This window comes from Penicillium concentricum (genome assembly GCF_028827145.1).
Source record: "Penicillium concentricum strain IBT 3081 chromosome Unknown utg000006l_segment0_segment0, whole genome shotgun sequence".
Lineage (NCBI taxonomy): Eukaryota > Fungi > Ascomycota > Eurotiomycetes > Eurotiales > Aspergillaceae > Penicillium > Penicillium concentricum.
This window is the reverse complement of record NW_026622759.1, coordinates 3,197,667-3,225,312: the sequence shown is the minus strand read 5'-3', so window position 1 is coordinate 3,225,312 and position 27,646 is coordinate 3,197,667. Positions and strand designations below refer to the sequence as shown.

The window sequence follows — 27,646 nt, the reverse complement described above, 5'->3', positions numbered from 1 at the left end:
TCCCATTGGAGTGTGAGCTGCCCAGGTGTATTAACGCGAGCAGTCACGCGTCTGGCTGGCACGTGCATTGCTCTTCTAGCTTCGAGGTTTTTGCAGTGGCAAGTCCCTTTGGTGATTACTATGAGCTCTATTCTTGAATTTGCTGTATCAAATAAGGCTACGATAAAATGAAAAAAAAAAAGTTCCTTGTTGATATAATTTGGTAGTCGCCAATGTATATATTGGATGAACTGTTGAGAATCAAGCCTAGAGACATTGTATATATTGCACAAATTATACAAATTAACATATAAAAGCAACAAGCCTCAAAAACCCCACTACTGTATATCTAGAAATATCCATAAATCCACCAGAAAGAAACATCCAAGTATTGTTCAATGTCACTGAGATATACTACTATGTCACTAACTGAAAGCGGACTAGACCGGGTTCGTGGATATAAACGGGGAAGTCGCCGGACATCGCCTGCAATTCCTCAACCCTCGTAAATTAACAAAACACCTAGCTGATAATGCAATATGACTTGCTTCGCTTTCAATTCCTGCATGCTGCATGCAGAACCTCGACCTTCATGGCAGGTCTGGAATGGGCTGATGTCACAAGCTGAGTCAGCTGACTACGGGAAAGCCGTTCCCGAGGCCCGGGAGCTAAAAATTTTGCGTCGAGGGTGTCCAGCTCAATTGAGGCCCGCCAGCACGAAAGATTTGCGATAAAATAGCTCGATTGTCTTATGAACCATCTCTAGTTTACTCTCACCGTCTATTTTAGGCCAATGGGTGGTAGTTGTGGCGTAGTTGCTCGTTGAAGAGCGGGTCAAATACACTGCAGGACCCGTAGCAACATCCGCTATAACGGGGGAAATAAAGCAGGCCAGCAAAAGCAGAGCTGTTTGTTTTGGAGGATCCAAACTAGTGGCCCACTGGGGGTTTGTAGCTTTATAGCTTTGTCTACGTGGAGTTCTGAGCTTTCGAGCAAAGGCGGATTTGCTCGTGAAGCCCCCATACGCATATTTTCCCATTCGCCCCGTGGGGAAGGTGAAAATCTAAAGGAAAGAGAAAAAGAGGATATTATACGGCCGTCAGACGCAACACACAGAGTTTTTGGTTTGGCTCTTTGATAGGTTGGATGGTCGATGGGCCATATAGGACTCTATATGTACAGAAAGAAAAGTGTTGTAGATGACGCTGAAAGTAGTACATGGTAATACATCACGACCAAATACCCTCCCCGGCGGAAAAAGAGATTCTCTCAAAAAACCCAAAATCCTTGTTTTGATGACATTTTTCCAAGAATCCGAAAACCCGAGTTGTAGATAATTTAGACGTACTTGCACATCATGGCAACCATGAGATCGAAGAGACCCATGGCCTCGACGAAGGCAAAGCCGAGAATGGCGTAGGAGAAGAGCTGGCCACGGAGGGCAGGGTTGCGGGAGACACTCATGAGGAGAGCGGCGAAGACGAGACCGATACCGATACCGGCACCACCGAGACCGATGGCAGCGGAACCCATACCGATGTTCTTGGAGACCTCAACCATGGCGGAGGCGACCTCGGAGGAGTACTGGCGGCGGGCGGCAGTCTGGAAAGCCTTGGCCTGGAGGAGAGTGGGCGACTGGATGCGCTTGGGGGCACCGAAGGCGGGGGCCTTCTGGGTGAAGGTGCGCTTGGTGGCAGCGTTGAGCTGGAAGCGAGCAGCAGGGCGAGCGACCTTGGAGGTCTGGGCCATGACCGAGGCCATGCGGGAGGCGAAGACACGAGAGGTGGCCATTGTGATGATGGGTTATAGAATTATAGGGTGGGTGGAAGAGAGGAGAAAGAAGGAAAGAGGAGAGAGATGGACTTTTCAGGGAGAAAAAGCTGGGAAACTACGGGAGACGGCACTCACTAGGACATAAATACTCTACGGCCAAATTTTCGCCCGTCCGCCTCCTAGTCGGTCTTAGTGTATGTGTAAGGTAAAAAAAAGCCCTAGGTTGTGCGTGGACTCCGGAGTATTTCATACGCAAATCACACCGTTAAGGAATGCTGGGGATCGTTTTGGTCTGTTTTTGTCTCGTTTTCATCGGTTTTGGTCTTGTTTTTCCCATTCTTACCGCGTATTGAGACCTGTCGGGATCAGTCGGGTATTGTTCCAACTGGGTCCACTGGATTTTGATGGTTTATGGGTCTTTTATCAGAATATCCCCTGCATGGTAAAAAAGATGACCCTTCACTTTTCCAGGAGAATATTACCTGTCCTTGATAGTATTTTAGATATACGTATCTCAATTGGTAGAATTCGAAGCTTGAACAAAGGGATGAAATGAAATTACATGAAGAAAAAAAAAAAAGAATAAAATAAAATATCCTAATTCCGCCCTTGCAGTGGATCTTAAGCATGTTCCAATCCAGTGGATCGATCCACCCACAAGCTCCTTCCAACCAATCATAATCTACTCGGGTCCGTTATTTCCCTTGGATTTGTTCCCGGCGTCGCCCAAACCGGCCCGACTCGGATTCCAGGTCCACCAACTACGGAGTCACTGGGCAACCACCAGTGGACCGGCCGAAAGGAGACAAATAATGTGGATGGGAGGTGGATATGGTCTCCCCCTTCATCCCTCGGGAATCCACCTCACCGAGTGGTCATATTGGGATAATTCTGGGATCCGGTACCCCGATAGCTTTCTGTAGGCTTGCCGAGGGCAATGCATTGGACCTGCAGGTACGGGGATTCTTATGTAAATTTATAGGGGTGAGATCGAAAAAAAAGACAGGGAAAAAAAGGGAGCCGAAAAGCAAAAAACCGGGTTGTCGTGTCCTCGCTTTTGACCGATCCACTTAGACTGGAATTTTGACCCGCCATAACCCGGACTTCTCATGAAAACTGGTCTTTCCGGATTGTCCTAAAGAAGATTACAGGATGTTCAGAGTAACGCGGTAAACTATCCTTCAGTCCTTCCCTCTCTTTTGAACGGGGCTGGAGACCCTTATATAGACAGACCTACCCCCAGTAAAAAATTTTCATAGCCAAATTAGAGCGTCCCAAACGGGCTAATTAGAGGCTCTTCGCATTTATCCCGGAAATTCGATTTTTGCTAATTTCGGCTGATCGCAGCTTGGCGGGACCCACACAAGCTCGATTTCAGGGTGCAGTCGTTACGCGTTTTGCCTTTTCCTGGAGCTTTTCAGGCCATTGGCATGGGAATTGAGGATGTTTGTTTTGAAGTTGGAATTGCAATTGAGAACTGCAATTGAGTATAAAAAAGAAGCTTTGAGAGGGGAGCTATTCTAGAGGGAAGATAAGGGGGCTCCGGGACCGGGTGTAATCGGGTAAAATACAAAAATACGGTATGGTAATTCCACAATCTGCGACTCATCAACTCATCATTGACATGCCGTGAGGTCATAAGGCCAGATGGCATCTCGTATAGCCTCAGTATAGTGTACGCAGTATTGCCGTAAATCAGACACACACAGTATCCATAGCTTAGTTCCTTTCTTAAAAATATCCACTCTCTAATTCAAACATAAGATGAACTATGCCCCCCGAAACACATACCTTCCCTTGAACCGCCCTACGCCCTCGGCAGGAACACATGCAATCACGAGCCTAGCGCCAGCGCTACCTGTTACAGCTGATGCGCTGGACAGCGCATACCGAATCTCACACCCGTTCTTTCGTCAATATATCCGCCCCCACGGACTCAGAGGCCACGCAGTACGGAGTTCTCCGTATCTAAATCGCCCAAACATGTTCTCAAAAACCCAACGCGTCCTTCTCGAACGAGAAATGCCATGAACGGCGGCATATGATCCGCCAGGAACAACATTTACAACAAGGCGCCCCTTCTACACCCTCCCGAACTGCCCGAAATCATCAACCCTTGCACCGACTACACGTCCCTTGATCAGCAGTCTGATCCTTAGCTCTGCACCGGGCAGAACAGCACCGAAAACACCCGCAGCCTCGATCCAGTCCGCGAAAGCAGCCCTAGGCTCGTCCGCCGCATCATATATACGCGTCATGCCGTCCGGGACACCCATCAAGATTCACCGTCCATGCCACATACGGAGCTAGAGGTAGGCCCGCACTGTGTAGACCGGTCATTGTGCATATTGTAGGCTTCAACCTTTCCCGCTATCACATATCCAACCATTTCGAGGCTGTGGGTATGCTGTCCTCCAGACCGGCAGATATAGACTCGGATAGCGAGGATTCATGCGAAGCGAGATGGCTCAGTAGGAAGGGTTGTAGTTGTAGATCGGTTGTGCTGATGTACAGAGAGCATCGACTCCTCGTATCGCGTTCGCGTCAGGGATGCGTGAGCTGTTGCTTGACGGATACATCGGATACTGAGGGTATTCCGAGATTTTTCCATTCCCTGTGGATAGGTTGGCTCATCTTTTCGGGAAGATAAACTGGCATATCTCACACTGATCGCAAGGACTCATTTGTAGTCCTTGGAGAGAGATGTTAACGGGAGTGGTTTGTTAGACCTCAACGCTATTCGTCAACAACTGCCATGGTCCTGGGAGTATGCATAATTTCTGGCGAAATGATCCTCTCAAACAAAGTTAATATGTAACCTGCCTTATTATGTGATTGTAGGTAATTGGTGTCTTGAAGAGGCTTTCACATGAGTGACCCTTCTTCAGCCACCAACACAGATAAGATCGTCCGCATCCACCAGCTATACGCAATTAGGACTAGTCTTCGATCTACGCGATCGAGATCTGACACCGCCAGTCTCGAGCCCTAGAGAAGCTTTCCAGACTTGCGGTGAATAAAATAGATACCTGGCCAACTATTGTTGTGGATCTTGAATTGATAAAAATACAAGACCTCCTTGGTCTCGTTTGATTCAGAGTTTTTTGAAATGAGGATAATCCCTAATAATAATAATTAAAGCTAGTAAAGAAACCCTCGAAGCGAGCAAATATTAGTAAATCAAGAATACACCATGCCAGCATATGTATCCCTAAACATCAGCCACAGCACTTTTCAGAGCACTAGTCAGGTCCACATGGAAGAAAGGCTGATTAATTCCATCGACGACAGCCATACCAGTACCGACACCAGATCGACCGCGTCGACGATGAGTATTAACCTTCGCATCCCTTTCACCAGTTCGCACAACCTGAATATCATCTTCAGAGACACCCATAACCGACGAGGAAGCACCGCTCTCTTGCACCTTGAGGCCAGCCTCCACATCCTTCGACCAGTCCTCCTTCGATCCGACCTGAGACTGAGCTTCCGAACCGGGTAGACTGCCATCCAGGATCTCCGCAACGTGAAAGATCGACCTCTGCAATCGAGAACCTGATTCATCCGAGACGGCGGGGAAGCCGAAACCAACGGCTGCGAGAGCACGCTTCGTCCATCTATTCTGGATATGCGCGAAGTGCCACTGCACGCTGTCTGGGGATGCCCAGCGGTCTAGCTGGTTGCGGACATCAATGAGGTTCTGCACGGATGTGACGTCTACATTGTTGACGGCTGCAAGGTTGAGGATTATGGCACGGAGAGTTGGGAGTGGGGAGGTGGGTGCTTCCTCCGCTAGGAGAATTTTGCGTTCGGCACGGGTTGGACCCGGGTCGTTCCAGGGTCTGTCGCCTGGTGTCTCCCATGCTTGCGGGTTTGTGCGCCGGGTTTCTTTGAATATGTGGCTGACTAGAAGGTCTGTGTAGTGGTTTGCATTGGGGTAGTTGAAGCCTTCGGAGACTCTGTAGATGAAGATTCCTGGGGCTGGTTGATGGATCTTGATTCGGGGGTTTGTGCCACCTTCGTGTTCGGTTGGGAGGTAGACTCTTCGGGACATGTCGGTGTCATCTTCGAATTCTGTGCTTGGGTCCCCTTTGAGGATATGGTCACCCACGACTGAATGGACCTGGACGTAGCCAAGGAATTGGCCTCGGGCTTTGGCGAGTCGGAAGAGGAGTACTGCCAATGACACGCCGATTGTACAGTAAATTCCGGTCTCGATAGTTGAGAATATGATTACGATAACGCCCATGAAGAAGATGAGTGCGTCAATTGGAGATACACGCCAGAACTGATACGTGATATGAGGCGGTGTAACGAGATCACCCACTGCGTGGATGATCACGGCTGACAAGGACGATTTGGGAATGAAGAAAAACAACGCTGGCAGCGCATAAATGGCAAGAAGGACGACAACAGCAGTGATCACACCTGCGAGGGGAGTGCGTACGCCGCACTTTGCTTTGATAGCAGTTCGCGAGAATGAGCCTGTAGCTGGGTATCCACCCAAGAACGGACCTAATAGGTTTGCTATGCCAATCGCAATAAATTCCTGCGACGGGTCGATCGTATAATTGTTGACACGACCGAATGATTTCGAGATAGCAATGTGCTCAATCAATAAGACAATCACAGCAGCAGGGAGCTCGCCAACAAACGCCTTGATAATTGGAACATCTATTTTAGGAACTCCTGCAGCCTTGAACCCCCGGGGAACATAACCGAGTAGTTTGAAGGCAGGGTGATGGCGTCGATGAACTTATCATTGTGTAGAAAAGAACGACAAAGGCAGTGCGCAATGTGGACAAAAAGAAGAACAGTTTTGCCTTGTGGGGCTTCTTCCTCGTTCCATAGTTACAAGCAGACCGTATGCCATATAGCATTGCCAGAGCTGTCAGGCCCATAGCAGCCTCCATCTGAGCAGATGGAAGATGTTTCAGCGTATCAATGATGATCTTGTAGGTTGCCCCACGCGTAGAGAAATGCGCTTTCTCTCCGAGGTCTGTCTTCAATTGGCCAGCACAGACATTGATCGCAGACCCAGACATGAAAGCAGAGATTGCAGGAAGAGGGATAAAGTCGACGATGAAGCCAAGACGAAGCAACCCGAGGAACAATATGATCGCACCGCAAATGATTGCCAGAGCGGAAGCAAGGACCGGTGGAGGTATTTCGGGGCGAACAGCTTGAACCCTGATGATTGAGCCCATGAGTGTAGACATGACCGCCACAGGCTGACAGTGTTAGCTTTTTCAGACTCCAAAAAAGGGACCGTTCTTACACCAATAGTGATGTCTTTAGAGGTTGCAAAGAACCAATAGATCAAGACCCCCATGAACGAAGAGTACAGACCGTACTCTGGGGGTAGCTTGGCTAGCTCAGCATATGCCATGCCCTGTGGAATGACCACGGCACCAACAGTAATGCCTGTTGATGGCTATAGGTTAGCCTCGTCTCTGTACACATTTGACTGGCTTCAATGGGGCTTGCTCACCTGCCACGAGGTCCCCAATCAGCCATTGCACATTGTAATACCCAATTCAATGAAGAAAAGGGAAGAGACCCCATATATAGCCACGAACTTGAGGAGCGGTGGGTGTGTGGCCTCGAAACCAGTCGCCCACAGTGGGTTCATACTCATAATAGCCACAAGTTCAGGTCTCATCCCTCATAACTGGAGGAGTTGGATCTAAATCAATTCGTAAAAGCTTTGCGAAAGCGTGGCCGACTCGAGTCGAGATAGTCTCCGCCATTGTTGCGTCTGGTTTTCTCCGGTTCTTCGTAGTCTGGAAGGTCACAGCTGGCAGCTCTCCAGATTGCTAGGGAGAAGAGGAGCTGAAGAAGGAAGAAGAAAAAGGGAATGCCCAGTAAGAAGGGCCATATTGAGTCCATAAGACCCGGGCCATAGGGCTGGCCCATATACTTCGGCACCGGCGATGTCGGGATTTTAGTGTTGATTGACTAAGACGATTAACTTTGACCAATCACGGCAGGTCTGAACAGTAGGTCATTCTCGTGTCAGACGGGTGTAGGTGATTAATTACTCTGATTTGAGGGAAACAATAGGACGTGGGAAATAGAAGAGAGGATGATTATTCCGGTGCAGAGGGAAAGTGTAAATCAACTCATAGGGCTGAACGCTTGGGCCCACCATAAGGCTGATCTGGTTACTCCTTACTCTTTACAGGGCTATATGTAGGCAGCGTTATACTATTAGCTGTTGAATTAACTCTGCTGCCTAGAATTCGTTTCTACGTTGATTCTCTTTGGGTTTGTTAGCTTGTGGAACGTGCCATTGACCGGTGACCCCATATCACGTCCGACCTACATATAATACTGAACTTTTCTGAACGGAGAAAATAATTGCCCCTATATAGTACCCTATATAGATGCATAGTGAGATTGAAGGAAAAATGGGTACCTGGTGCCTGAGCTACCCCACATTCTTGGTTTCTGTATATCCGAGAATTTCCCCTTTCGGTTAGTTTTGTCTTTTTGGGAGATTCCCACGGCCTACTCCGTACTCTATAGGTATCCTCCCGAGATAATTCCATTCCTGTTCATGGGACTGGTTGTCGAATGAGCTTGATGAAATACCATCTGTATAATGCGTGTCTCTGTTATATAAAACTCTTGATATCCAAAAGTAAAATAAGCCATAAATCTTGGCAGTTCACCTCTTTTGATCTCCCAAGGTCGGGAGGTCCCGAGGTTGGCAAAAATGATTACTAACCTGGCCGCCTCCCTCTGATCCGGTGGGATATCCGGTGGGATGGAATATTGTACTTGTCTATATTCACAGGACAATCTTTCACATCAGCTTACGAGAGATTGAGTAAGTGATAATATGACACAGTTTCAATGTCAGGTCCCTGGCTGTACCTCGAGTTACCGTCGTAAAGAGCATCTCCGACGCCACGAAGCGCAACATCGTGGAAGTCACCATCGCACTTGTTCAATATGTGGTCGTGTCTTTTCTCGCAGGTAGAGTAATCCTTGGATTTATATAGCATTGAGCATTTGATAACGAATAACCATGTAGTGACAGTCTCCGACGTCATATTCGTCGCGACCATGAAGCCCCGGGACAATCTCTCGCTCGCGCCACACAGGCCTGTATGAGATGTCGTACAACCAAAGCACGGTGTCAGGGGGGCTCACCATGTACAGAGTGTTCTTTGAAGGGACACTTGTGTATCTTTAACGGTCCGGTCCTCACCGGTATTGAGCCCGCTCAACCAGATCCAGAAGACTACAGGGAGTACGGTGGAGATGATCCAATCAATACCTCCCTCGAGAATACCGCCCAAGTTGACCATTACATACATCTTTACTTCACGCATTTTCATCAACACTGGCCGTTCCTGCATCGAGAGACCTTCAGTATTCCCGACGAGCCCCCATTGCTGCTTCAGGCAGTGTTAATGATCGGCCTCTGGGTGAGTGGAAGCCCAGCGGCGCGGCAAGATGCTCGGAACTTGCATTCTAAGCTAGGACTAGCGATTTCAGCACAACGGGTAAGTTAACCAAAGACACTCATTCGATCTGAATTTTTTTTTCCAATTCATTGATGATTCACAGGATAACTGGGAACAATCGCCGGTTGAAGGGGAGGACGATAACGAAGGTCCAGGCAACCCAACTTCACGATGGCCAATTGGAACATACCAAGGCATTCTTCTATACATCATATTCTCATTACTGGCATCGAGTCCAATTGGTCTCGAACTTAACCTCAGTCTGGCGTTACATGTGTCCGATCGTCAAATTCTTTCCGCCCTGATCGCGACCTGTCTGCGAAATAACATCTTCTACTATCCTAATATGGTCACAAGGTACCGAAACGTGGAATCCGTTACCTGTATGTGGGTGGGAGTCGAAGAGATCAAAAGGTTAGGTTTGGCCTTGCATAAGGTTTCTCGGCTTTGTGGAATGGGGAGTTGCATGGGAGAGTCTGATGAGACTGATGGTCGACCATTTCGCCTCTCCGATTTGCAGTTCCCCCTGCCGGATAAGAGGCATTTATGGGAAGCTGGATCGAATGCGGAATTGTCTCGACTACTTTTGGTACACTCTAGAAGAAAAGATAAATCGGATGAGCCTAGAGATACCAATTGGATTTCACAGAGTGGGATTTTATTGGAATCCGATGAAAATTGGTGGAGTTGACCCAGGAAAAGGCCCAGGGGGAAAATTAGAGCCAAAAGAACTAGCTCAGAATCAATAACATACTCAGATTTTCCTAATATTTGATTGATCATACCTAACGCTACAAAGAGCATCCATCTTTACATTTACACTTACTACCTCACCACCACCGAGATTTCCTCGCTATAAGTAAATATATTCCGTGCTGAAAGATGACAGGATCGGTTCAATAAGTGGTTTTATTGTTCATAAGTTGTATGTACAATATACCCGAAGTTCAGTCCACTAGCTCACGAGCTGATCTCACTCTCAGACACAATTGTAGCAAATCCATCACCCAACTCACTGAGAACCACAGAGACCACAGTCTCCGCATTCGCACCAGGGATATTGCGATCACCCACGGCATCCCGCACAACAAGCACATCATATCCAAGCTCACTACCCGCACGGGCAGTGGTCGAAATACAAATATGCGCCATGTAGCCAACCAGAACAATTTTCTTGCCTATTTCTCCCAGTCCCTGCAAGTAATCATGCAGATCGGTCTTGGCAAAAGAACTGGGGAAGTTTTTAGTGACGACTTTCTCATTCGACTTGGGTGTCAATTCTTCGAATTCCTGCGCGAGAGCAGTGCCGGGACTGAAGACGGGTGCACCAGCAGGCACTTCGTGCACGACGTGGACGATATTCTTGCCATTACCACCCTGTCGGTATTTTTCCAGTAGCTTGGAAATAACCTTGCGGGTTTCGGCGACTTTTTCAACTGCGAGAAGGCCTGTGGCGTACTCGTTTTGAGCGTCGACAATGATGAGAGTTGAGTCACTGGTGGAGGCGGAGGAAGGGGGGATGCCGATGAGTTGACGGAATGACTTGACGGTGGAAGACATGGTGAGAGGTAGCAGTGGAAGAGTAATCAAGGAAGTATTGTTGAGTTGATGGGCCTTTGATATCTGGAGGTGGTTCTATATATGCTCAGGTGAAGAGGGGTGCTCTATAAGCCATATGTGGGGCCGGTGGGCTGGGGAAAAGCCCACCGCATATGATATCCACTACCTCGGGCAGTATATGTGTGAATACTGTTAGGTCTTAGCAGTTTAACGTAATAGATTATGTTCTACATCTTTCAAACCTCTAAAGGTTGGTCAATAATTCTAAAACCCGGGGCCCCGGATGACCTGGACATCGGAGATCCACCCAGCAAATTGTTTCTGGGAAATGGGAAAACTCAACGTTTGAATCCCCAGACCGATCAAATACCGGGATCTACAGTACAATGCCATACTGTATCATATACGCGCCTTCAAAGGCATCTACAACAAACATCTCAATGCAATGCTAACAGGTCTAGGAGTCCTTACAAGTACCCAGCGGGATTTTGTCTACATTAAACGAAGGCATGTTGGAGGTTGATATCCTTATTATAAAATAGAGAATCAGACTATGTCTTCGATCAATGCTTCTCTTTCTGAAACTTCTTAGGCTCATACTCCTGGAAGTCAGCCAGACAGGGTGCCACGAATAGACTGCGATTGAAGGCTCCCTTTAGTGTGAAGAGAGATACCACAATCCATATTAATACGACACAAACAGCTAGTATCTAGGATGAGTTAGCCATTTGAAGACGAAAAATTTGACGTTCAAGTAGCTTACTGTTGCTAGGACTCTGAAGAACCTGGAGGGCATTTCTTGGGCTAGCTGGTTGGTGCAGTTTGTAAAGACACCGAGCGGGAAAGTGAATGCCCACCATCCGAGGTTGAATGGAAATTTCCTCGATCGAAGAATGGCTGCCACTGCAAAGAACAGCCATAGACAGCCAAATGACCACATGAGGAGAGCCATCAGGAAGCCGATGTCGTAGAACGTATCGCCTGATCCAGGTCTTAACGTTCCTGTAAGCGGGAAGATCTTTTGTGCAACGATCCCCAATTTTTGAATTCTATGCAGAAAAAAAGATGTATTAATGTGTGACTCGCACCTTTCAAACATTGCGAAGATACTCACCCATAACCGCCTTGGCCAAGAGGTCCAAGAGGCAGGAACGTGCTAACAATCACTGCTTTTGGTGGTAGTTTGCACAGCATAAGACGCATCAAATAAATGACAATAACCATCATTGCCAGGGGCACTCCAACGCCCCATAGAAAAAAGCTCACGATGATAGTTCCTAGAGCATGTTGAGGATTTGGGAGTAAATCAGCCACGATACCCCCCGACGCCGCCGCAACGACACAAGACACAATGGGAAGTAGCCAGGCGGCGCCCATCGTCTGTAGTTCGACATGAGCCGGTCGAGTCATTCTAGAAAGCGAGTCAGTTCTAGTATCTTCAAAAAAGGAGTTATATGTGTCATACACAATAAATGGTATCCCGAAGCACGTCATGACAGACATTATAACATCTACCATCCACAGAGCCCAGGCAAAGTAAACAGCCCAGTCCCCCCAGGCTGGTACACAGACATAGCAAACCATATTGATGATTGTGGCAAATCCCATAGGGAGAGTTCCGAGGAAAAGCGATTGCGCTGGATGGGTTACCATGAGGTAGAAGGCCTTTGGGTAGAGAATATATCGCAAGATACTTATGGCGAGGAAGATGATGAAAAGAAGCACATTCAAACAGAATATCACCACTGATATCCAGTACAGCCATCTGCCATTATAGGGTAGAGTGTGGAGCAGAATAGAAGTAATCCCGGTGCCCATATTGACCGAGAACCAACTGGAAGAGTTAGTAAAGTCGACAACCTACGCTCGAGACACTTACGCCGGTGTGAAATTCCGCACGAGATGGCGCCAGCCATGATTATGTTTTGACTTATTTGGGTAAGAATCTACATTCTCTTCCGGTGATCCTGTGGTATCATGTATGTTGGTCGACTCGCTGTCGCCATATGAGAATTCGTTTTGATTGTCTTGTGATGACATCGTACCAAGATGAGTGTCAGCCAATATCAGATCATGGACTTTGAATGGGGTTTAAGGAGCAAAAGATGATCTATTGAGATTGACATTTGTAGTCGCCATTCACATCATTTAGATGGAGTATAAAATAGAATATTAAGATGTTGAGTCACAAAAGCAGATTTTTTGACTTGCGAGTCGGCCGAGATCAATATTATTCCCCTGGGCCAAAAGCTGAACAAATTACCTATGTAGTCACAGGATATGATGATTCATACGTTTGGTATGGAGAACCAGGTGGGTCTATACGGATCCTACGGGTAACGGGCGCCACCTCGGCTTTTGCCTTTGTAAGAGTATTTTAATATTCCTAATTCTATGCATAATTTAATTGCAAGTCCAATTCTCGGTCGGATCTTGATACTTAAATTCTTAGTGTATGAATTTGCAACGGTTTCCGGTGTAAGGAAGATACAAAACCCCGATAAGTCATGCTGGGTTTTTACCCGAATTGTCAGAATCAGTGGCGAGATGTAGTCGGGAGATTCCCCAGTTCTAGCGTGGATACCCTGCGGTGGGCGATTTTGCGCCGTTGATAAGCGAAAGCGTCGGGCGGGTTGTATAAGTAGATTTCCATAGAGCGTCCATGTACCAAGTGTTCGAAGAAGTAGTCGTGTAAACTTTGATAACCATCTGGATCTGTAGGGATCTTGCTGTAGAGAAGTCGAAATGCATATTTTCCTTCTGGATGATGCAATGCGCTATCGCTGGATGAATCTCCAAGAACAACGGCATTGCCTTGATGGTTAGGGCATTGACGTTGATGTACACCAGTACCGTGCGTTATTATCTGCACTGTCTAAAGCATCATGTCGTTAGGGCGACCTCGGGAAGGTCAACTGGACCAAATTAATTCTCTAGCTGCATCGCAGTTACCTCATAAACATGTAACATGAGTCATGACAAGGAAAGCCCTAATTGATCTCGTTTTTTGTTTTAGGCATGAACACTGGTAGATAACGTCCTCCGACAGGTTGACATTGACCGACATGGAGATATCTTGAAAATTCATTTTTCGAAGGACGTAGTAACTCATGAGAAGTTGTGTACAATTCCATCCGTTGACGTTCCAATATCTCAATTTGTTGCTGTCGTAGCCGTTCCTCTGCCGCTGCCTGACTCATATCGTAGAACACATCTTTCTTGAGTTGCTCGCTGTGCTGTTTCACATGTTCCTCTGCCTCTCGTTTCAGCTTCCTATTTGTTAGCTCCTATATCATATACGCTTGCAATTTCCACTTACAAGATATCCGCTATCCGTACTACACTCGCAACCCACACAACGGTCAGCTCCTACATATTCGACCTTATCGAAATGCCGACTGTGAGTTTTAGTACGATATTACACCCATGACAAATAAATGCGTAGTCCTCTCGCTGAGGGCGTGGGAGTTCTGTTGGTGCGGATGGGGATGGGGTGGCCATATATGTAGTTCACGAAAAGAGGGGCTGTGCTGCGTTGTGATTGGAAGAAAGGAGAATATGTACTGGCTTTCAACGTGAGGAAGGTTGATATCTCTTCACATCCTTATTCCAGACTTGTGCATTGATTGAGAGGAAATATGAGAAGTGAAGGAGCAAGAATAACACTCAAATTCAGTGCAGACAATTACTTTCATACAGGATACATGCAGAATTGAGCACCAAAAGCAAAGTTCATTGCACTAGAATGATGCGCCAAGTCACATCTGCGCAATCCTTGTAATTGCTATCGCGAGTCCTTAATACCCGATTCTCAATCAACATGAAGAGAAGGTTCTATTTAGCTATGTTATAGAAGACGCTATAACCGAAAATTCCCGGTCTCTGCTCGGTTGACTAGTTAGGAAAAAAGTCATGAGACCGCTTTTACAGTGCTATTTTTACCAGGGCCCAATTAAATTGCCCCTTAATATCATCGACAAACCTGGCATCCTCTCACGATCTCCCGCGCATTCCCGAGAACGGGAAGCCGATCACACCGCCTTCTATATCACAATGAAAGTCGGTGGAAGGGAAGCTGAGTGGGAACTGCAAACTGCATGGGCTTTGAGCCGGAAATGCGGCTTCTGTGGGAGGGTCCAAGCTTGAGGCAGCACGCAATGCACGAGAGCTACTAGTGTGAGGCACGAGCTTTGTTATGAAAATTTCTAGATTGCCGAATGTAGAAATTGTAGTGTAGGACGGGTAGTACAGAGGAGTCCGAGGTAGAAATATGGAGATCCGTGGTGTTCCGCATAATATGGACCCTCTGCAGAAAAAAAAAACATCAGCCAATCCACAAATTACCTTGGAGTAATATGACTCAGGACTCAGGACTTATGACAGGTGGATAAGAGCCCGGCCATTCCTTTTCACTTTTTTTTTTCGCCCAATTTGTTAACACACTGAATTGTGCAACCAGGGGAAAGAAACATATATACAAAATAGAATCATGCCATCTACATTAGCACATGTCTAAGAAAAAGAAGCAAAAAACCAAAACAATAAACCTCGGCGATATAGCTTCACCGCATATTGGAAGTGGATATCCGGATGAAAGAGCCCAAAAAAAAGGACGAACAACCATTGGGCGTTAAGCTAAGAGGAATAAATGGATTATTTAGTTTTTAGTACATTTTAGTATTAGTTTATCAATTTTAGTGTCTGGTCACTATGCCAACTGATTTTTCCCCACTATTGGAGCTGTGCCGTCAGAGGTTTTTTTTTGTACTTGGGCTGAGATTTTTTTTTCTGCCTTTTTCCCCTCCTCCATACTCACAATAATCCCCTACATCTTGCTCTGTGAGCTTGTGTTTTCTGTACACGATAATCTAGCGTTAAATCTTTGCTGGTCAAATTGTGAAAAAAAAAAACACCCCTAATACCCTCCGATCATTTTACGACATTACGAACTTGAAACGAATAAACCATGGCTAGCGTCCAAGAGCCTATTCTCCCGGAAAGCCATGTGCTGCCCACCGGGCCAGTTGAGACTATGTCAAAGTCCGCCGATGCAACTGAGGCGGAAATGAGTGAATCTACTGCCACTTTGGTTGAACCCGACTCCACACAACAATCCAAAGATTCAACCCAATCAGAGGTCCCAATGACCGCCGCAGAAAAGAAGAAGGCCAAGAAGGCAAAGAAGAAGCAGCAAAAGAGACAGGAGAGTATTAGCTCCATTGCTGTGGAAGCTGAAAAGACTTCCGAAGAGACTCCCGAGATTTCTGCCATTCCTGAGACCAAAACTGCAGAGTCCGCAGAGGAATCAGCTGTCGAAGCTTCCAAGGAAGTTGAACCTGCCGAGCCAGTGGTTGAGGAAAAAACCGCAATTGAATCAACGGAAGAATCAAAGCCGGCCGAGAAGGCTGTCGACGCTACCGAAGCGCCAGTGCTTGAGGAAAAGCCTACTGAAGCTACCCCCGAGGTTGCTGAGAAGGTCGCCGAGCCCATCACAGAAGAATCGAAGACTGTTGAGGCCGTTCCGGAAACTGTCGCAGCGCCCGTCGAAGAATCCAAGGCCGTGGAAGAGGCTAAGCCTACCACCGAAGAGCCCAAGATCGCCGAGGCTGTTCCTGAAGTCACCGCAGAGCCCATAGTCGAGACTCCCGCGGAAGATATCAAGACCGTCGAGGCTGCTCAGCCTACCGAGGAGAAGGCCGTCGAAGAAAAGGCCACCGAGGCTGCCCCCGAAGCTGCCGCCGAGCCTGTCGAGAAGCCTGCTGAAGCCGCCGTGGAAGAATCCAAGGCTGAGGATATCGTCGAACCTGTTAAGGAAGAGTCGGAACCCGCCAAGTCCTTTGCTGAAGCCGTCGCTGAGCCGGTCGAGACTCCCGCCGAAGCTGCCGTGGAAGAACCCAAGACCGCCGAGGCCGTTCCTGAAGCTGCCAAGGAAGAAAAGACCACCGAGGTCGTTCCTGAAACCACCGAAGCCGCGAAGGAGACTCCCGCCGAAACCGCTGTGGAAGAATCGAAGACTGCCGAAGCTGTTCCTGAAATCGCCCAGGTGGCGCCCGCTGTCGAAGAATCCAAGGCCGTCGAGGAGGTTGCCAAGCCTGCTGAGGAAGAGTCGGAGCCCAAGTCCTTTGCCGAAGCTGTCGCTGAACCGGTCGAGGAGACTCCGGCCGCTGAAGCTGTCGTGGAAGAATCTAAGACCGCCGAGGCTGTCCCCGAAGCCGCCAAGGAAGAAAAGACCGAAGCTGCCCCCGAGGCTGTAGCAGAATCCAAGGCCGAAGAGGCTGTTCCTGAAATCGCCAAGGAGACTCCCGCCGAAGAATCCAAGGCTGAGGTTGCCGAGCCAATCGCCGAGGAGAAGCCCGCCACTGAAGAAAAGATTGTCGAGGCTGCTCCCGAGGTCGTCGAAGAGCCTGTTAAGGAAACCCCCGCCGTGGAAGAATCTAAGACTGAGGAGGTTGCCGAGACTCCCGCAGTCGAGGAATCCAAGGTTGAGGAGACTGCTAAGCCTACCACCGAGGAAAAGCCCGTCACTGAATCCTCCAAGGAAGAGTCTGAGCCCGCCAAGTCCTTTGCCGAAGCTGTTGCTGAGCCGGTTGTCGAGGACACTCCCGCCGCGAAGGCTGTTGAGGAATCGAAGCCTGTGGAAGCTGCTTCTGAAACTGTCGCAGAGCCTGTTGTCGAAGAGACTCCGGCTGTGGAAGAATCTAAGGTTGAGGAGGTCGCCAAGCCTGCCACCGAAGAAAAGGATGTCGAGGCTGTTTCTGAAGCTCCTGCTGTCGAAGAATCGAAGACCGCCGAGGTTGCTGAGCCCGCCACTGAGGAAAAGCCTGCCACTGAGGAGAAGGCCGGCACTGAGTCCACCAAGGAGGAGTCAGAGCCCGCCAAGTCCTTTGCTGAAGCCGTCGCCGAACCAGTTGTCGAGGAGACTCCTGCTGCTGAAGCTGCAGTAGAAGAATCTAAGCCCGTCGAGGCTGCTTCTGAAATCGTCCAGGAGACACCCGCAGTGGAGGAACCTAAGGCTGAGGAGGCTGCCAAGCCTGCTGCCGAAGAGAAGGTCGAGGCTGTTTCTGAGACCCCCGCAGTCGAGGAATCTAAGGCCGCCGAGGAAGTTGCTGAGCCTACTGCTGAAGAAAAGGTCGATGCCGTTGCTGAGACTCCCGACGTCGAGGAATCCAAGGTTGAGGAGACTGCTAAGCCTTTCACCGAGGAGAAGCCCACTGAATCTGCCACTGAAGAGTCAGAGCCCACCAAGTCCTTTGCTGAAGCCGTCGCCGAACCAGTTGTCGAGGAGACTCCTGCTGCTGAAGCTGCAGTAGAAGAATCTAAGCCCGTCGAGGCTGCTTCTGAAATCGTCCAGGAGACACCCGCAGTGGAGGAACCTAAGGCTGAGGAGGCTGCCAAGCCTGCTGCCGAAGAGAAGGTCGAGGCCGTTTCTGAGACTCCCGCCGTCGAAGAATCTAAGGTTGAGGAGGCTGCTAAGCCTAGCACCGAGGAAAAGCCCACTGAATCTGCCACTGAAGAGTCAGAGCCCACCAAGTCCTTTGCCGAAGCTGTTGCTGAACCAGTTGTCGAGGAGACTCCCGCTACTGAAACTGCTGTGGAGGAACCTAAGACTGTCGAGGCTGTTCCTGAAACCGCCAAGGAAACCCCCGCCACCGAAGCAGCTGTCGAGGAGCCAGTGACCGAGAAGGCTGTCCAGGAACCCGCTGTTGAGGCAGAGGCTGTTCCAGAGGTTGCCCCAGAGACAACTGCTGTGGAGCCCACTGTTGAGGTTTCCGAGCCCAAGGAGGAAGCCATTCCTGAGCCCACTAAGGAGGTGACTCAGGAGGCTCCCGTTGAGCAGCCTGCCACTAAGGAATTGGCTGCCGAGCCCGTCAAGGAGACTGAGATTGCCGAGCCTGTTCCCGAGAAGACTGTCGATGCTGCTAAGGAGTCTGCTGTCGAGGAGCCTGCCAAGGCTGCCGCCGTGGAGACTACCACCACCGAGCCTGCCACCGAAGCAGTCGAAGAGCCTATCGCCGTGGTCGCCGAGGAGGCTGCTACTGAGAAGGCTGAGGAGCCCACCAAGGCCGAGCCTGTCGAAGAGACCGCCGAGAAGGTCAAGGCAGAGGAACCAGTTGTGGAGGAGCCTGTGGCTGAAACTGCTAAGGACTTGACCCCCGAAGAGTCCCCTGCTGTTCCCGAGGAGGCTGCTGCTGCCGCCGCTGTTCCTGAGGCCACTGAAGCTGCCGCTATTCCTGAGGCTGCTGCCGCTGCTGCTATCACTGAGAAGTCTCCTTCTGTCCCTGAGGCTGCCGCCGCTATCGTCGAGGAAAATGCCGCTTCTACTGAGTCTGTGCAAGAACCAGTGGAGGAGGCTACCCCCGCCGAAACTGCCAAGGAAGTCGCCGTTGAGCAGCCCGAAGCTATCAAGGCTGAGGAAGTAACTGAGAAGGCCACCGAAGAGCCGGTCGCTGACAAGGCTGCTCAGGAGCCCGTTGCTGAGACCTCCGCCCCAGAGCCGGCAGCTCAGGACGCTCCTGCTGTTGAGGAGACTCCCGTTGAAGAGCCTGCCAAGGAAGTTGCCGTCGAGGAGCCCATCAAGGCTTCCACCGAGGCTCCTGCAGTTGAGGTCGAGGAGAAGCAACCCGAGATTGAGGCTGTTGCTGAGCCGGTTGTCGCTGAACAGAATGAGACTGCTGCCGCTGTCGAAGAGAAGATTGTTGATGAGCCAGCCACTGTGGCAGAGACCGTTGAAGCTGCTGCTACCCCTGAGGTTAAGGCTGAGGCCGTTACTGCCGAGCCAGCTGTTGCTGAAACTCCTGCTGCCGAAGAAAAGACCATCGACGAGCCTGTTGCTGCTGTCGAGACTGCGGCCGAGTCTACTGCTGAGCCTGTTTCCGAACAGACTCCTGAGGTGGCACCCGTTGTCGAAGAACCCGCTGCTAAGGCACCTGCGACTGAGAAGGTTGAGGATGTGACTGAGCCAGCCGTTGTCGAGCCCACCGTCCAAGCCGCTGAAGTTGTCGAGGCACCAGTTGTGGAGGAGAAGACTGTCGCAGAGCCTGTGAAGGCTGAGGAGCCCGTTGAAGCTGCTGCCGCTGAGGAGAAGATCCCCGAGGCCGCTCCAGTGGAGGAATCTACCATTAAGGAGCTCGAGCCCGAGACAACCGTGGCCAAGGAAGTTGCTATTGAGCAGCCTGCCGTCGTTGTTGAAGAGGCCGCCAAGGAGCCAGCAACCGCTGAGCCTGAAGTGCCAGCTGTTGCTGAGGCTGTCGTCGAGAAGCCCGCACAGGAGGATGTCAAGGTCGAGGACATCGTCCCAGAACAGTCTGCTCCTGTCGAGGAGACAGTTGTTGCAACCGAGGAACCCTCCAAGGTCGAAACTGCTGAGGCCGAAACCAAGCAGGAGGAGATCGCTGCTCCCGTTTCTGAGGAAGCTTCTGCCAAGGATACTGGCATCAGCACTGAAATTATTGGTGCTGGCGTTGCCGCTGCCGCCATTACCGGTGCCGGCGTGGCCGCTCTTGCTCACAAGGTGTCCGAGACTGTCCCAGAGACCTCGAAAGATCAGAAGGATCTCCAAGCTACCGATGCAGACAAGTCGCCGGTTACTAAGGCTGAGACCCAGCCCCAGGTTTCGGCAGCAGATGCACAACACACCGACGGTAAGCCAACACCGTTTTATCTTTCATCCCAGCCGTCTGCCATATCGTTCGAAACTGATCCCATTCTCGCAGCTCTCGCTGGCGACCACGAAGCCCTCCTTAGCAAGCTCAACCAACCCTCCACAGACCAGCTGTCCACGACCACCCAGAAACCGTCTGCCCCGACAGTCGAGAGTGCCGCCGAGTCCGAGCCTGTCGCCAAGTCCCAGCCTGCCGCCGAGGCCAGCAAGGGAACCGCCGAAGCCGAACCCGCTGCCAAGCCTGCTGCCGATGATACTCTTGCACCCAAGAATAATGATGAAGATGCTCGTCCAGCGAGCAGCCAGAATCGGTCAGTGACTGCTGTTTCTCTAAATGGTGCACCTGACAGCTGGCTCAAAGCGATCCTGCGCACTGTCTTTGTGAACTTCTTTGGGGCAATCTTTTCACCTTTCCGCCGTGGAAAGTCCTCAAATTAGACTGTATCCTTTGTTTTCTTGTGCTTTGTGCTTTTCCTATGCCTTTCCTATGCTTTTCCCTAGCCGGTTGTGTTTGTTTCTTTGGAACTACTACCGAAGAAGATCGTCGTAATGACGCAGAAATTTCCCATTCAAACTAATAACTGACTGCTCGATCAGCAATTTGTTCTGGATCGCGATTTTTGCCATGCCTGTTCTCGCCATATTCTGGCGTTCCTGCTTCACCACAGACAAATGATTGGATGATATCGGTGGGGCGGCGATTACGTGGAGTCACGTGGATCATCGAGCCCCAATTCAAAAGGTCATCGAACTATACCGTGGCATTACGGAAGTGCGTGGCACCACGAACTATACTTCGAAGGTCCAATTTGCAACCACTCCCGTTCCATATTCCCCTGTATTATCTGTTCTGTTCCTGTTTTCTATTTACGAATTCCATTTGCGCTTTGCTTTGATATTTCTTATGGTTAATGATTTCCTTTTGTTGTCTCCAATGCTATGTTGGTGTTGGCATGGCCGGCTGCTCTTGATGGATCTACCTGGCTTGCTATGTATCCAGTATACTTAATGACATGATCTTAATGAATAACTTATACTTCTCAATCTTTTTGTGCTTGTTTGCTTGTAATATTTTAGTTTCTTTGCATGCATGTCTTTTAGATCCTATGCCCTAGTTTTTGTTCTTTAACTGATGCACTTTGTTTGCTTGCTATATCTTTTTTGTGTCTGTGTAACGCCTACGGCTCTGGAATGGGTATATAAGGTGTCTGTTGCCCAATATTTCAAGACCAAATTCTCTTTGCTTTGCAGTCCTTTGCTGTTGCTGATGGATGGCATGTTCATTGCATGTAAAAAAGTATCATGTTGAACCTTGGAAGGCCCCGGGGTAGAATGTGATGCCCAAAGCAATGTGGGTCGTTCCTTCGATATTGGGAAGATGAATGCATAATGCTGATGAGCACCATGGAGCTCATCGTGCCTTCCATCTCCGGGCTGTAATGATGGGTATCTCTAGGCCACGTGCTCAGTGGTTGACCCCGAACTGTTCGGTTTGTTATTTCCACCACGCGTCTGTTTTCTTCTTCTTTCTCACCATCATCACCATTCATTCTGTTTTTTTGAAAAGCATCAGACGAGATGGCAAAGAAAAGTCAAGGTAAGTAGCATTCACTTCTCTGAACCATTCATCACTTTTGACCTCATGGAGTGTCTCTTTCGGTGAACTCGGGTCTCGTTTCGACCGAGTTCATCCATGGGGCTGGGCCTTCTCTTCAGAATCATCTCATATCTTCCAGGATTGAGCCATTCTGTCTGCTAGATGATCTTTTCCTTGTGGAAGAGCCATCTTGCTAACATGATCGTCTCTCTCCCTTGTGGGATTGAGCCATCCTGCTAATATGATCGTGTCTCTCCCTTGTGGGATTGAGCCATCCTGCGGGTTCGTGTCTCTTCTGTGGGATTGAGCCATCTTGCTAACAGGATCGTGTCTCTCCCTTGTGGGATTGAGCTAGCATGCCTGCAGGGTTGCGTCCCTTCGGATGGAGCCATTCTGACTGCGGGATCGCGGCTCTTCCTGAGATTGAGATTGAGCTTGTTCTTGGAGATCTGTTCCTTGCTATAGAATTGGGCATGATTCTTTTGAATCAGATCTCTTTGGTATTGGAATCGGTTCTTTGGAATTTGTTCCTTGGAATCAGATCTGCTCGACTGTGCAAGCAGATCCTTTTCTATGGCCACCCTTTCTATGGAAGCAGATCTGGGCAGAGAAACCATTCATTTGCCAACAGACTATGCCTCGAAAGAAAGAATCAAGAGAGAGAGATACTCAGAAACATGAGAGATATCTATCACTCTGGCCTCACATGGTCAACTAGATGGCCTTCACTTTCAGTTCACTTCAAAGCAAGAAGGGGTAGGGTCACTGACGCTTGATGTTCTTATAGATACCGATTCGGAAGGTCCCCGCGGCCGGACTGGTCGCCCTGAGACCCCCTCCTCTGCGAACTCGTCGTCTCGTCGCAGCACCCTTTCCCGCGTACACTTCGCGGACGACGTCGCAGACGAGATGTGCAACCCACTGGCGTCTCCTCGTTCTGACGTGACAGTGACTGCGGTGCCGGTACCTGTGCCTTCCAAGTCGGCCAACCCTACGGTTGGTTTGCCTTCCAGCGTCGGGGAGAATTGGGAGTTGCCCCCTCCTTCCGTTGACAAACGTAACGCGTTCGCTCAACAAAAGGCAAAACTTGCCTCCCAATCTTCCTCCCACCTTTCTTCCCACCCTTCTCACTTCTCTCGCCGCTCCTCCTCCATCCCCCCTGTACCATCTCTTCCTGTTTCCATCCTCAAAAACCGTCACGGCAACCTCTCCATTGCCGAAGTAAAACCTCGCTCTTTTTCTGCTCCCCCATCTCCGCCAAAGATGGAGGACAGTCCCGATGTTCCGGAGGGCAAGAACAAGCCACTCCCCATGTCTCCTCCCGGCAAATTCGAACCACACACACCCAGCCCTCGCACCCCCATCTTCAACAGGGATGGCCTGCGCACTCCCATCCTGGGCTCGCCTTTCAGTCCTACTGGTGTCAGTCCTGTCACTAGTAATCGTTCGAGTTTCGCTACTCTCAAGGATCTCCCCGAGACTGTTCGAACTCTCCAGTACCAGTATGAAGCAACCCAAAAGCGACTGGCAACGAAGATCGACGATATCAACAGGCTCGAAAAGAAGGTTGAAGACTTCTTTACCTTGACTGAGAACTACATCAAGGATCAAATGCACGCGCAAGTTGAGCGCAATTCCGACTTGTCTTTTGAACTTTCCAAGTTCAAGCGCGAAAACAAGAAGACCATGGATCAGGTTAACCAGATCAAGGAGAGTATCCACGAGATGCGACTTGAAATCAACGGACTGACCTCGACTGTCAATGACCTGAGCGCCAAGGTCGATATGTGTCTCACCGGAATTTGGGAGAACACCGAAGAGCCATTCGTGGCCTACCAGCGTCGAAAGAACAGTGAGATCGATGAAGATCTACAGGACATCGGAAATATGGCTGTGAATAACGGAGCGCAACTCCTGTTCGTGAGACAATCGATCATCCGCATGCAGATTGCATTCAGACTCCTGCAACATGAGAACAATCTCAACGTTTCCCAAGATGTGCAACTTGTGCTTCCACAATTCCCTTTGGCTACGCAAGACAACGTGCCACCCACTGGTCAGCTTCAATCCCTTGCCACCTTTGAGCCTGGAGCAGCTCCACCAGCATCAACCACTGTGCCAGCAAATGCCACACGCTCAGCATCCACCACCGTTCCAGCAAACGTCACTCCACCAGCTTCCCGCACTGTGCCAGCAAGGGCTACTCCAGGAAATTCCACTTCCTCGGGATCGACTACTGTGCCAGCAAACGTCACTCCACCAGCGTCCCGCACTGTGCCAGCAAGGGCTACTCCAGCAAATTCCACTTCCTCGGGATCGACTGTGACAGTAAAGCCTACTCCAGCAAAGTCCACTTCCTCAGCATCCCCAACTGTTCGAGGGAAGGCTACTCCCCCGGCATCTGCTACTGTGCCAGCAAAGAACACTCTCTCCGGAGCTACCACTGTTCCAAAAAAGGTTACTCCGCCAGCATCGGCCACCGGGTCCGCAACAATCATCTCTCCAGAATCTTCCTCTGCAAAGAGCTCGATCCCTCGACCCAAGGAGACTCTTTCGAAGAAGTCTGTTGGCTCTCAGTCGAGCGACAAAGAGAACATCCGCAAATACACTGGTGGTTATGCAGACAGCACATCTGGATCTGCAGCAGAGTTCAAGGCAAAGAAAGATGCCATCGATAAGCAACATGGATCTGAGAAGAAGGGAAAGAGTTTGTTCGGATTCCGTCGCCGTAGTGACAGCCTTTCATCCGGTACCAGTGGCAAAGCCCCTCGAGCTTCACGTCAGGAAGAGTCGATCCCACCTGTCCCACCACTTCCTCGCGGAATTGTTCTCCCCGGCGTTCCTGGAGAGCCCATCCCACTGGCTAACATTCACCCACTCTATCGTCCTGGTTTCCGTGAGGTGAACGCCCTGGGTATCCCTTCGGCCACTCCAATTGTGCCTCCCCGCCCAGCTCAGCCCAAGGGCTCCCCTGAGTCTGGCAAGGACAAAACTCGCAAGTAAGCGAGTAAGTCCAATACTTCAAAAAGATGCTTTCCCAAAGAATATTGAAAAAAAAAAACAAAAAACTTGAAAACGGAAAACCCTCACATAAAAAAGTCCCCCCAAAAAACAAAAACCCCCCAAAAAAGGAACTCTCATCTTTTTGTTGGATTTGGAGGACTTGGGAAAATGTGTTAGATTTTGATTAGCATGTCAATGAATCTGTTTGATTACAATTCTCCAAGAAAAGTAGACATCGTAGCTGAATATGCATATAAAATTAATCAAAACAGTATTTACTTAGAAGAGACCATCATCTTTTCAATCTCCACCGCCGCCTCTCGCACCTGTGGACAATAATGCAGACGCAACAACTCACCCTCCCACACTGTACCAGCAAAGACATTGGTAGCCTCAATATCAGCAGCATAACCATTGAACACACCATCACCCTTACGCTCCTCCGTGTGCCACAGCGAAGAGATACGACGACCGTGATATTTCGAGACCTGGTTCAAGAGCGCAAGTGTCGCAAGAGCAGACTTCTCCGGCAACTGGAGCGAAGTCGTCATGAGACGCTTGGAGAAACTGGCAAGTCGGCTTGCGGGCGGGTTGCCGTGTGCGCGGGATAGCAGAGTCGGCTGCAAGCAGCGGAGGAGGAGGACCATCGGGGTCTGGAAGTTGACCTTGTTCTTGGAGCGGGTCTCGGTGAGCTGGGTGCCTTCTGCGGAGGAATGGGGGTCGGCAAGGCGGAGAGATGTGTCGGGGTTGAACTCGACGTCAGGGTTCATGGAGAGGGAATAGAGGGATCGGTAGAGGTGCTTGATGAAGAAGTTCAGGTCGAGGTGGAGACCTGCGGCTGCTTTGCTGGCTTCTTGGCCTTCGAGCAGGGCAAATGCAGTCACGGTGCAGAGTAGCGTCCTTCGGCGAGCGTCCCGGGCTGCGCTTTCGGCAATTGTGACATGGTCCTCCTCTTCGTCGTCTTCCTCGTGGACGACCTCCTCGTCGCCTTCCACGCCCATTTCCTCGCGCTCGGCGTGGTTAATCAGGTCTTTCAGAGCCTCGAGCAGATCACCAAAGAAGTCCTGGTTAATAAGGTGGGCATATTTCGCCAGACCCTCAAGCACAGGACCCATCAGTGCGGGAATGCGGAGCTTGAGAATGCGGAAATAGAGTCCGAACACAAGCTTTAGTGTTTCGGCCTGGTTCTTGTCTCTTTGTTCGTGCGATACCACTGCCTCTGCTTGTGACATATCCTTCTCGACTTCCTTCCGCTCCTTTTGAACCTTGCGCTCTCGCTTCGTGCGGAATTCGCGCTTTTGCTTGGGCTTCTTTCCGTGGGGTTTTTCTTCTTCTTCCCGGTCCACTCGGTCTCGGGACGCCTTCAAGTGGAACTCGCCGAGCAAACGGAGATGGAGGAATGTGTCCAAGACAGTGGGGTGAATGTGGAAGTCTCTGGCCTTCAACATCTTTGCTAGCAGACGGACAGCTTCGAGGGAGACGGTTCCATCGTCATCTTTGGCGAAAATATTCTCCATAGTTTCGCGGCACTTGACATAGTCGGCATCAAGTTGTCTCCGGGCAAGGCGGTTCACTAAGATCTTCAGAAGCTCGCTACGGAAGTTGAAGTGTGGCACGGCCAAGAGCATAGTGCAAGCCATTGAAATCGCGAAGCTCCTAAGTCCAGCATCTGTGGGGACCTCTCCTTTTGGTGGCTTGATGAGCGTAGCAAGCTTCTGGACATAGGCTCGATATCCTGCCACGAGGGACTGTTCGAAATCTCGGATCTTGCGCACATCTTTTGATACCCTGCCGGACTGGTCCTCTTCGCTCAATGGACGAATACGGTATCCAGGGATGATATCCTTGTAGACAGCAGCCTGTGAGGCCAGAGCAAGTTTCTTAACTGTGACAGGTGTGCTTTTCTTCGACACCATCTCGGCCATTGTCTTGAACAGAGAAATGTGCTCCTCGGGATCCTCGTTGATCAGGGTTGCCATCTTCGCTAGGTCTTCCTTTGCCTGCATGATTTGTTGCTTGACCGGAATCTTGGGTGCTTCTTCCTCGGATTCTTCCCCGTCCTCCTCACCTCCAGAGCCATCCTCCTCGTCATCATCGGTACCCAAGAAGCTGTCGGTTTCCTCGCCCTGGTCTTGATACTGTGCTTCAGCCTGGACGAAGCCTTCAGCGGTTTTGATTGGCAATCGTGCGTTCTCGCCGGCTTTTTTGGTGTTTTTGCGAGGGCGGCATTCGTAGTCTTGCTCAACATCCCACTGTTGGCCGGATTTTGAGCGCGATGAGGAGTCCTCACCATCCACTGGAGGACTCAATCGCCTCCGCTTCACTTCTGGACCACGCGCCATTTTGTAATTGGAGATTGGGGGGGGTTAACGGTGAAATCTGCGGAGAATAGTAAAAAGATCTTTGGAGTGAAAAGGCGGTCCCGAAAATTCTAGGCGGAAAGTGAATAACTGCTCTGATTGGCTCTTCATGTCCGTTCCGTCGCTATAAATTTCAGGTCCGCTTCTGGGCGGTGAAATATTGCCCGACTTTGGTTTTTTTTCTTGTTCCTCACTCCCGACAATACAAGCTTGCCGCTAAGTCAACCTTTTTGCCATA

At 49.8% G+C, this 27,646-nt stretch overlaps 9 protein-coding genes across 9 annotated transcripts; 3 read left to right on the top strand and 6 right to left on the bottom strand.

Moving 5' to 3' along the window:
* Positions 1–1,317: 1,317 nt before the first annotated feature.
* Positions 1,318–1,770, bottom strand: N7517_011456 (ATP synthase subunit C family protein; the record flags this gene model as incomplete). Its single annotated transcript, XM_056729179.1, has 1 exon — positions 1,318–1,770. The coding sequence occupies one exon, from the start codon at positions 1,768–1,770 to the stop codon at positions 1,318–1,320; it is 453 nt and encodes a 150-aa protein (XP_056574994.1).
* A 2,063-nt stretch (positions 1,771–3,833) lies between these two features.
* N7517_011455 (uncharacterized protein) lies at positions 3,834–4,028 on the bottom strand (the record flags this gene model as incomplete). Its single annotated transcript, XM_056729178.1, has 1 exon — positions 3,834–4,028. The coding sequence occupies one exon, from the start codon at positions 4,026–4,028 to the stop codon at positions 3,834–3,836; it is 195 nt and encodes a 64-aa protein (XP_056574993.1).
* A 935-nt stretch (positions 4,029–4,963) lies between these two features.
* N7517_011454 (SLC26/SulP family anion transporter) lies at positions 4,964–7,384 on the bottom strand (the record flags this gene model as incomplete). The annotated part of the gene is made up of 4 exons (XM_056729177.1): positions 4,964–6,507; positions 6,608–6,983; positions 7,031–7,176; positions 7,285–7,384. The coding sequence occupies 4 exons, from the start codon at positions 7,382–7,384 to the stop codon at positions 4,964–4,966; spliced, it is 2,166 nt and encodes a 721-aa protein (XP_056574992.1).
* A 1,212-nt stretch (positions 7,385–8,596) lies between these two features.
* N7517_011453 (uncharacterized protein) lies at positions 8,597–9,918 on the top strand (the record flags this gene model as incomplete). The annotated part of the gene is made up of 3 exons (XM_056729176.1): positions 8,597–8,733; positions 8,792–9,266; positions 9,331–9,918. 3 exons carry the CDS (start codon positions 8,597–8,599, stop codon positions 9,916–9,918), a joined length of 1,200 nt encoding a protein of 399 aa, XP_056574991.1.
* A 269-nt stretch (positions 9,919–10,187) lies between these two features.
* Positions 10,188–10,787, bottom strand: N7517_011452 (putative isochorismatase family hydrolase; the record flags this gene model as incomplete). The annotated part of the gene is made up of 1 exon (XM_056729175.1): positions 10,188–10,787. One exon carries the CDS (start codon positions 10,785–10,787, stop codon positions 10,188–10,190), a length of 600 nt encoding a protein of 199 aa, XP_056574990.1.
* A 563-nt stretch (positions 10,788–11,350) lies between these two features.
* Positions 11,351–12,827, bottom strand: N7517_011451 (TDT family transporter; the record flags this gene model as incomplete). The annotated part of the gene is made up of 5 exons (XM_056729174.1): positions 11,351–11,497; positions 11,551–11,836; positions 11,902–12,198; positions 12,253–12,621; positions 12,667–12,827. 5 exons carry the CDS (start codon positions 12,825–12,827, stop codon positions 11,351–11,353), a joined length of 1,260 nt encoding a protein of 419 aa, XP_056574989.1.
* A 2,926-nt stretch (positions 12,828–15,753) lies between these two features.
* N7517_011450 (PT repeat family protein) lies at positions 15,754–20,886 on the top strand (the record flags this gene model as incomplete). Its single annotated transcript, XM_056729173.1, has 1 exon — positions 15,754–20,886. One exon carries the CDS (start codon positions 15,754–15,756, stop codon positions 20,884–20,886), a length of 5,133 nt encoding a protein of 1,710 aa, XP_056574988.1.
* Positions 20,887–22,026: 1,140 nt separating this feature from the next.
* On the top strand, positions 22,027–25,048 carry N7517_011449 (uncharacterized protein; the record flags this gene model as incomplete). Its single annotated transcript, XM_056729172.1, has 2 exons — positions 22,027–22,045; positions 22,833–25,048. The coding sequence occupies 2 exons, from the start codon at positions 22,027–22,029 to the stop codon at positions 25,046–25,048; spliced, it is 2,235 nt and encodes a 744-aa protein (XP_056574987.1).
* Positions 25,049–25,323: 275 nt separating this feature from the next.
* Positions 25,324–27,390, bottom strand: N7517_011448 (nuclear export protein Noc3; the record flags this gene model as incomplete). The annotated part of the gene is made up of 1 exon (XM_056729171.1): positions 25,324–27,390. The coding sequence occupies one exon, from the start codon at positions 27,388–27,390 to the stop codon at positions 25,324–25,326; it is 2,067 nt and encodes a 688-aa protein (XP_056574986.1).
* Positions 27,391–27,646: the final 256 nt, after the last annotated feature.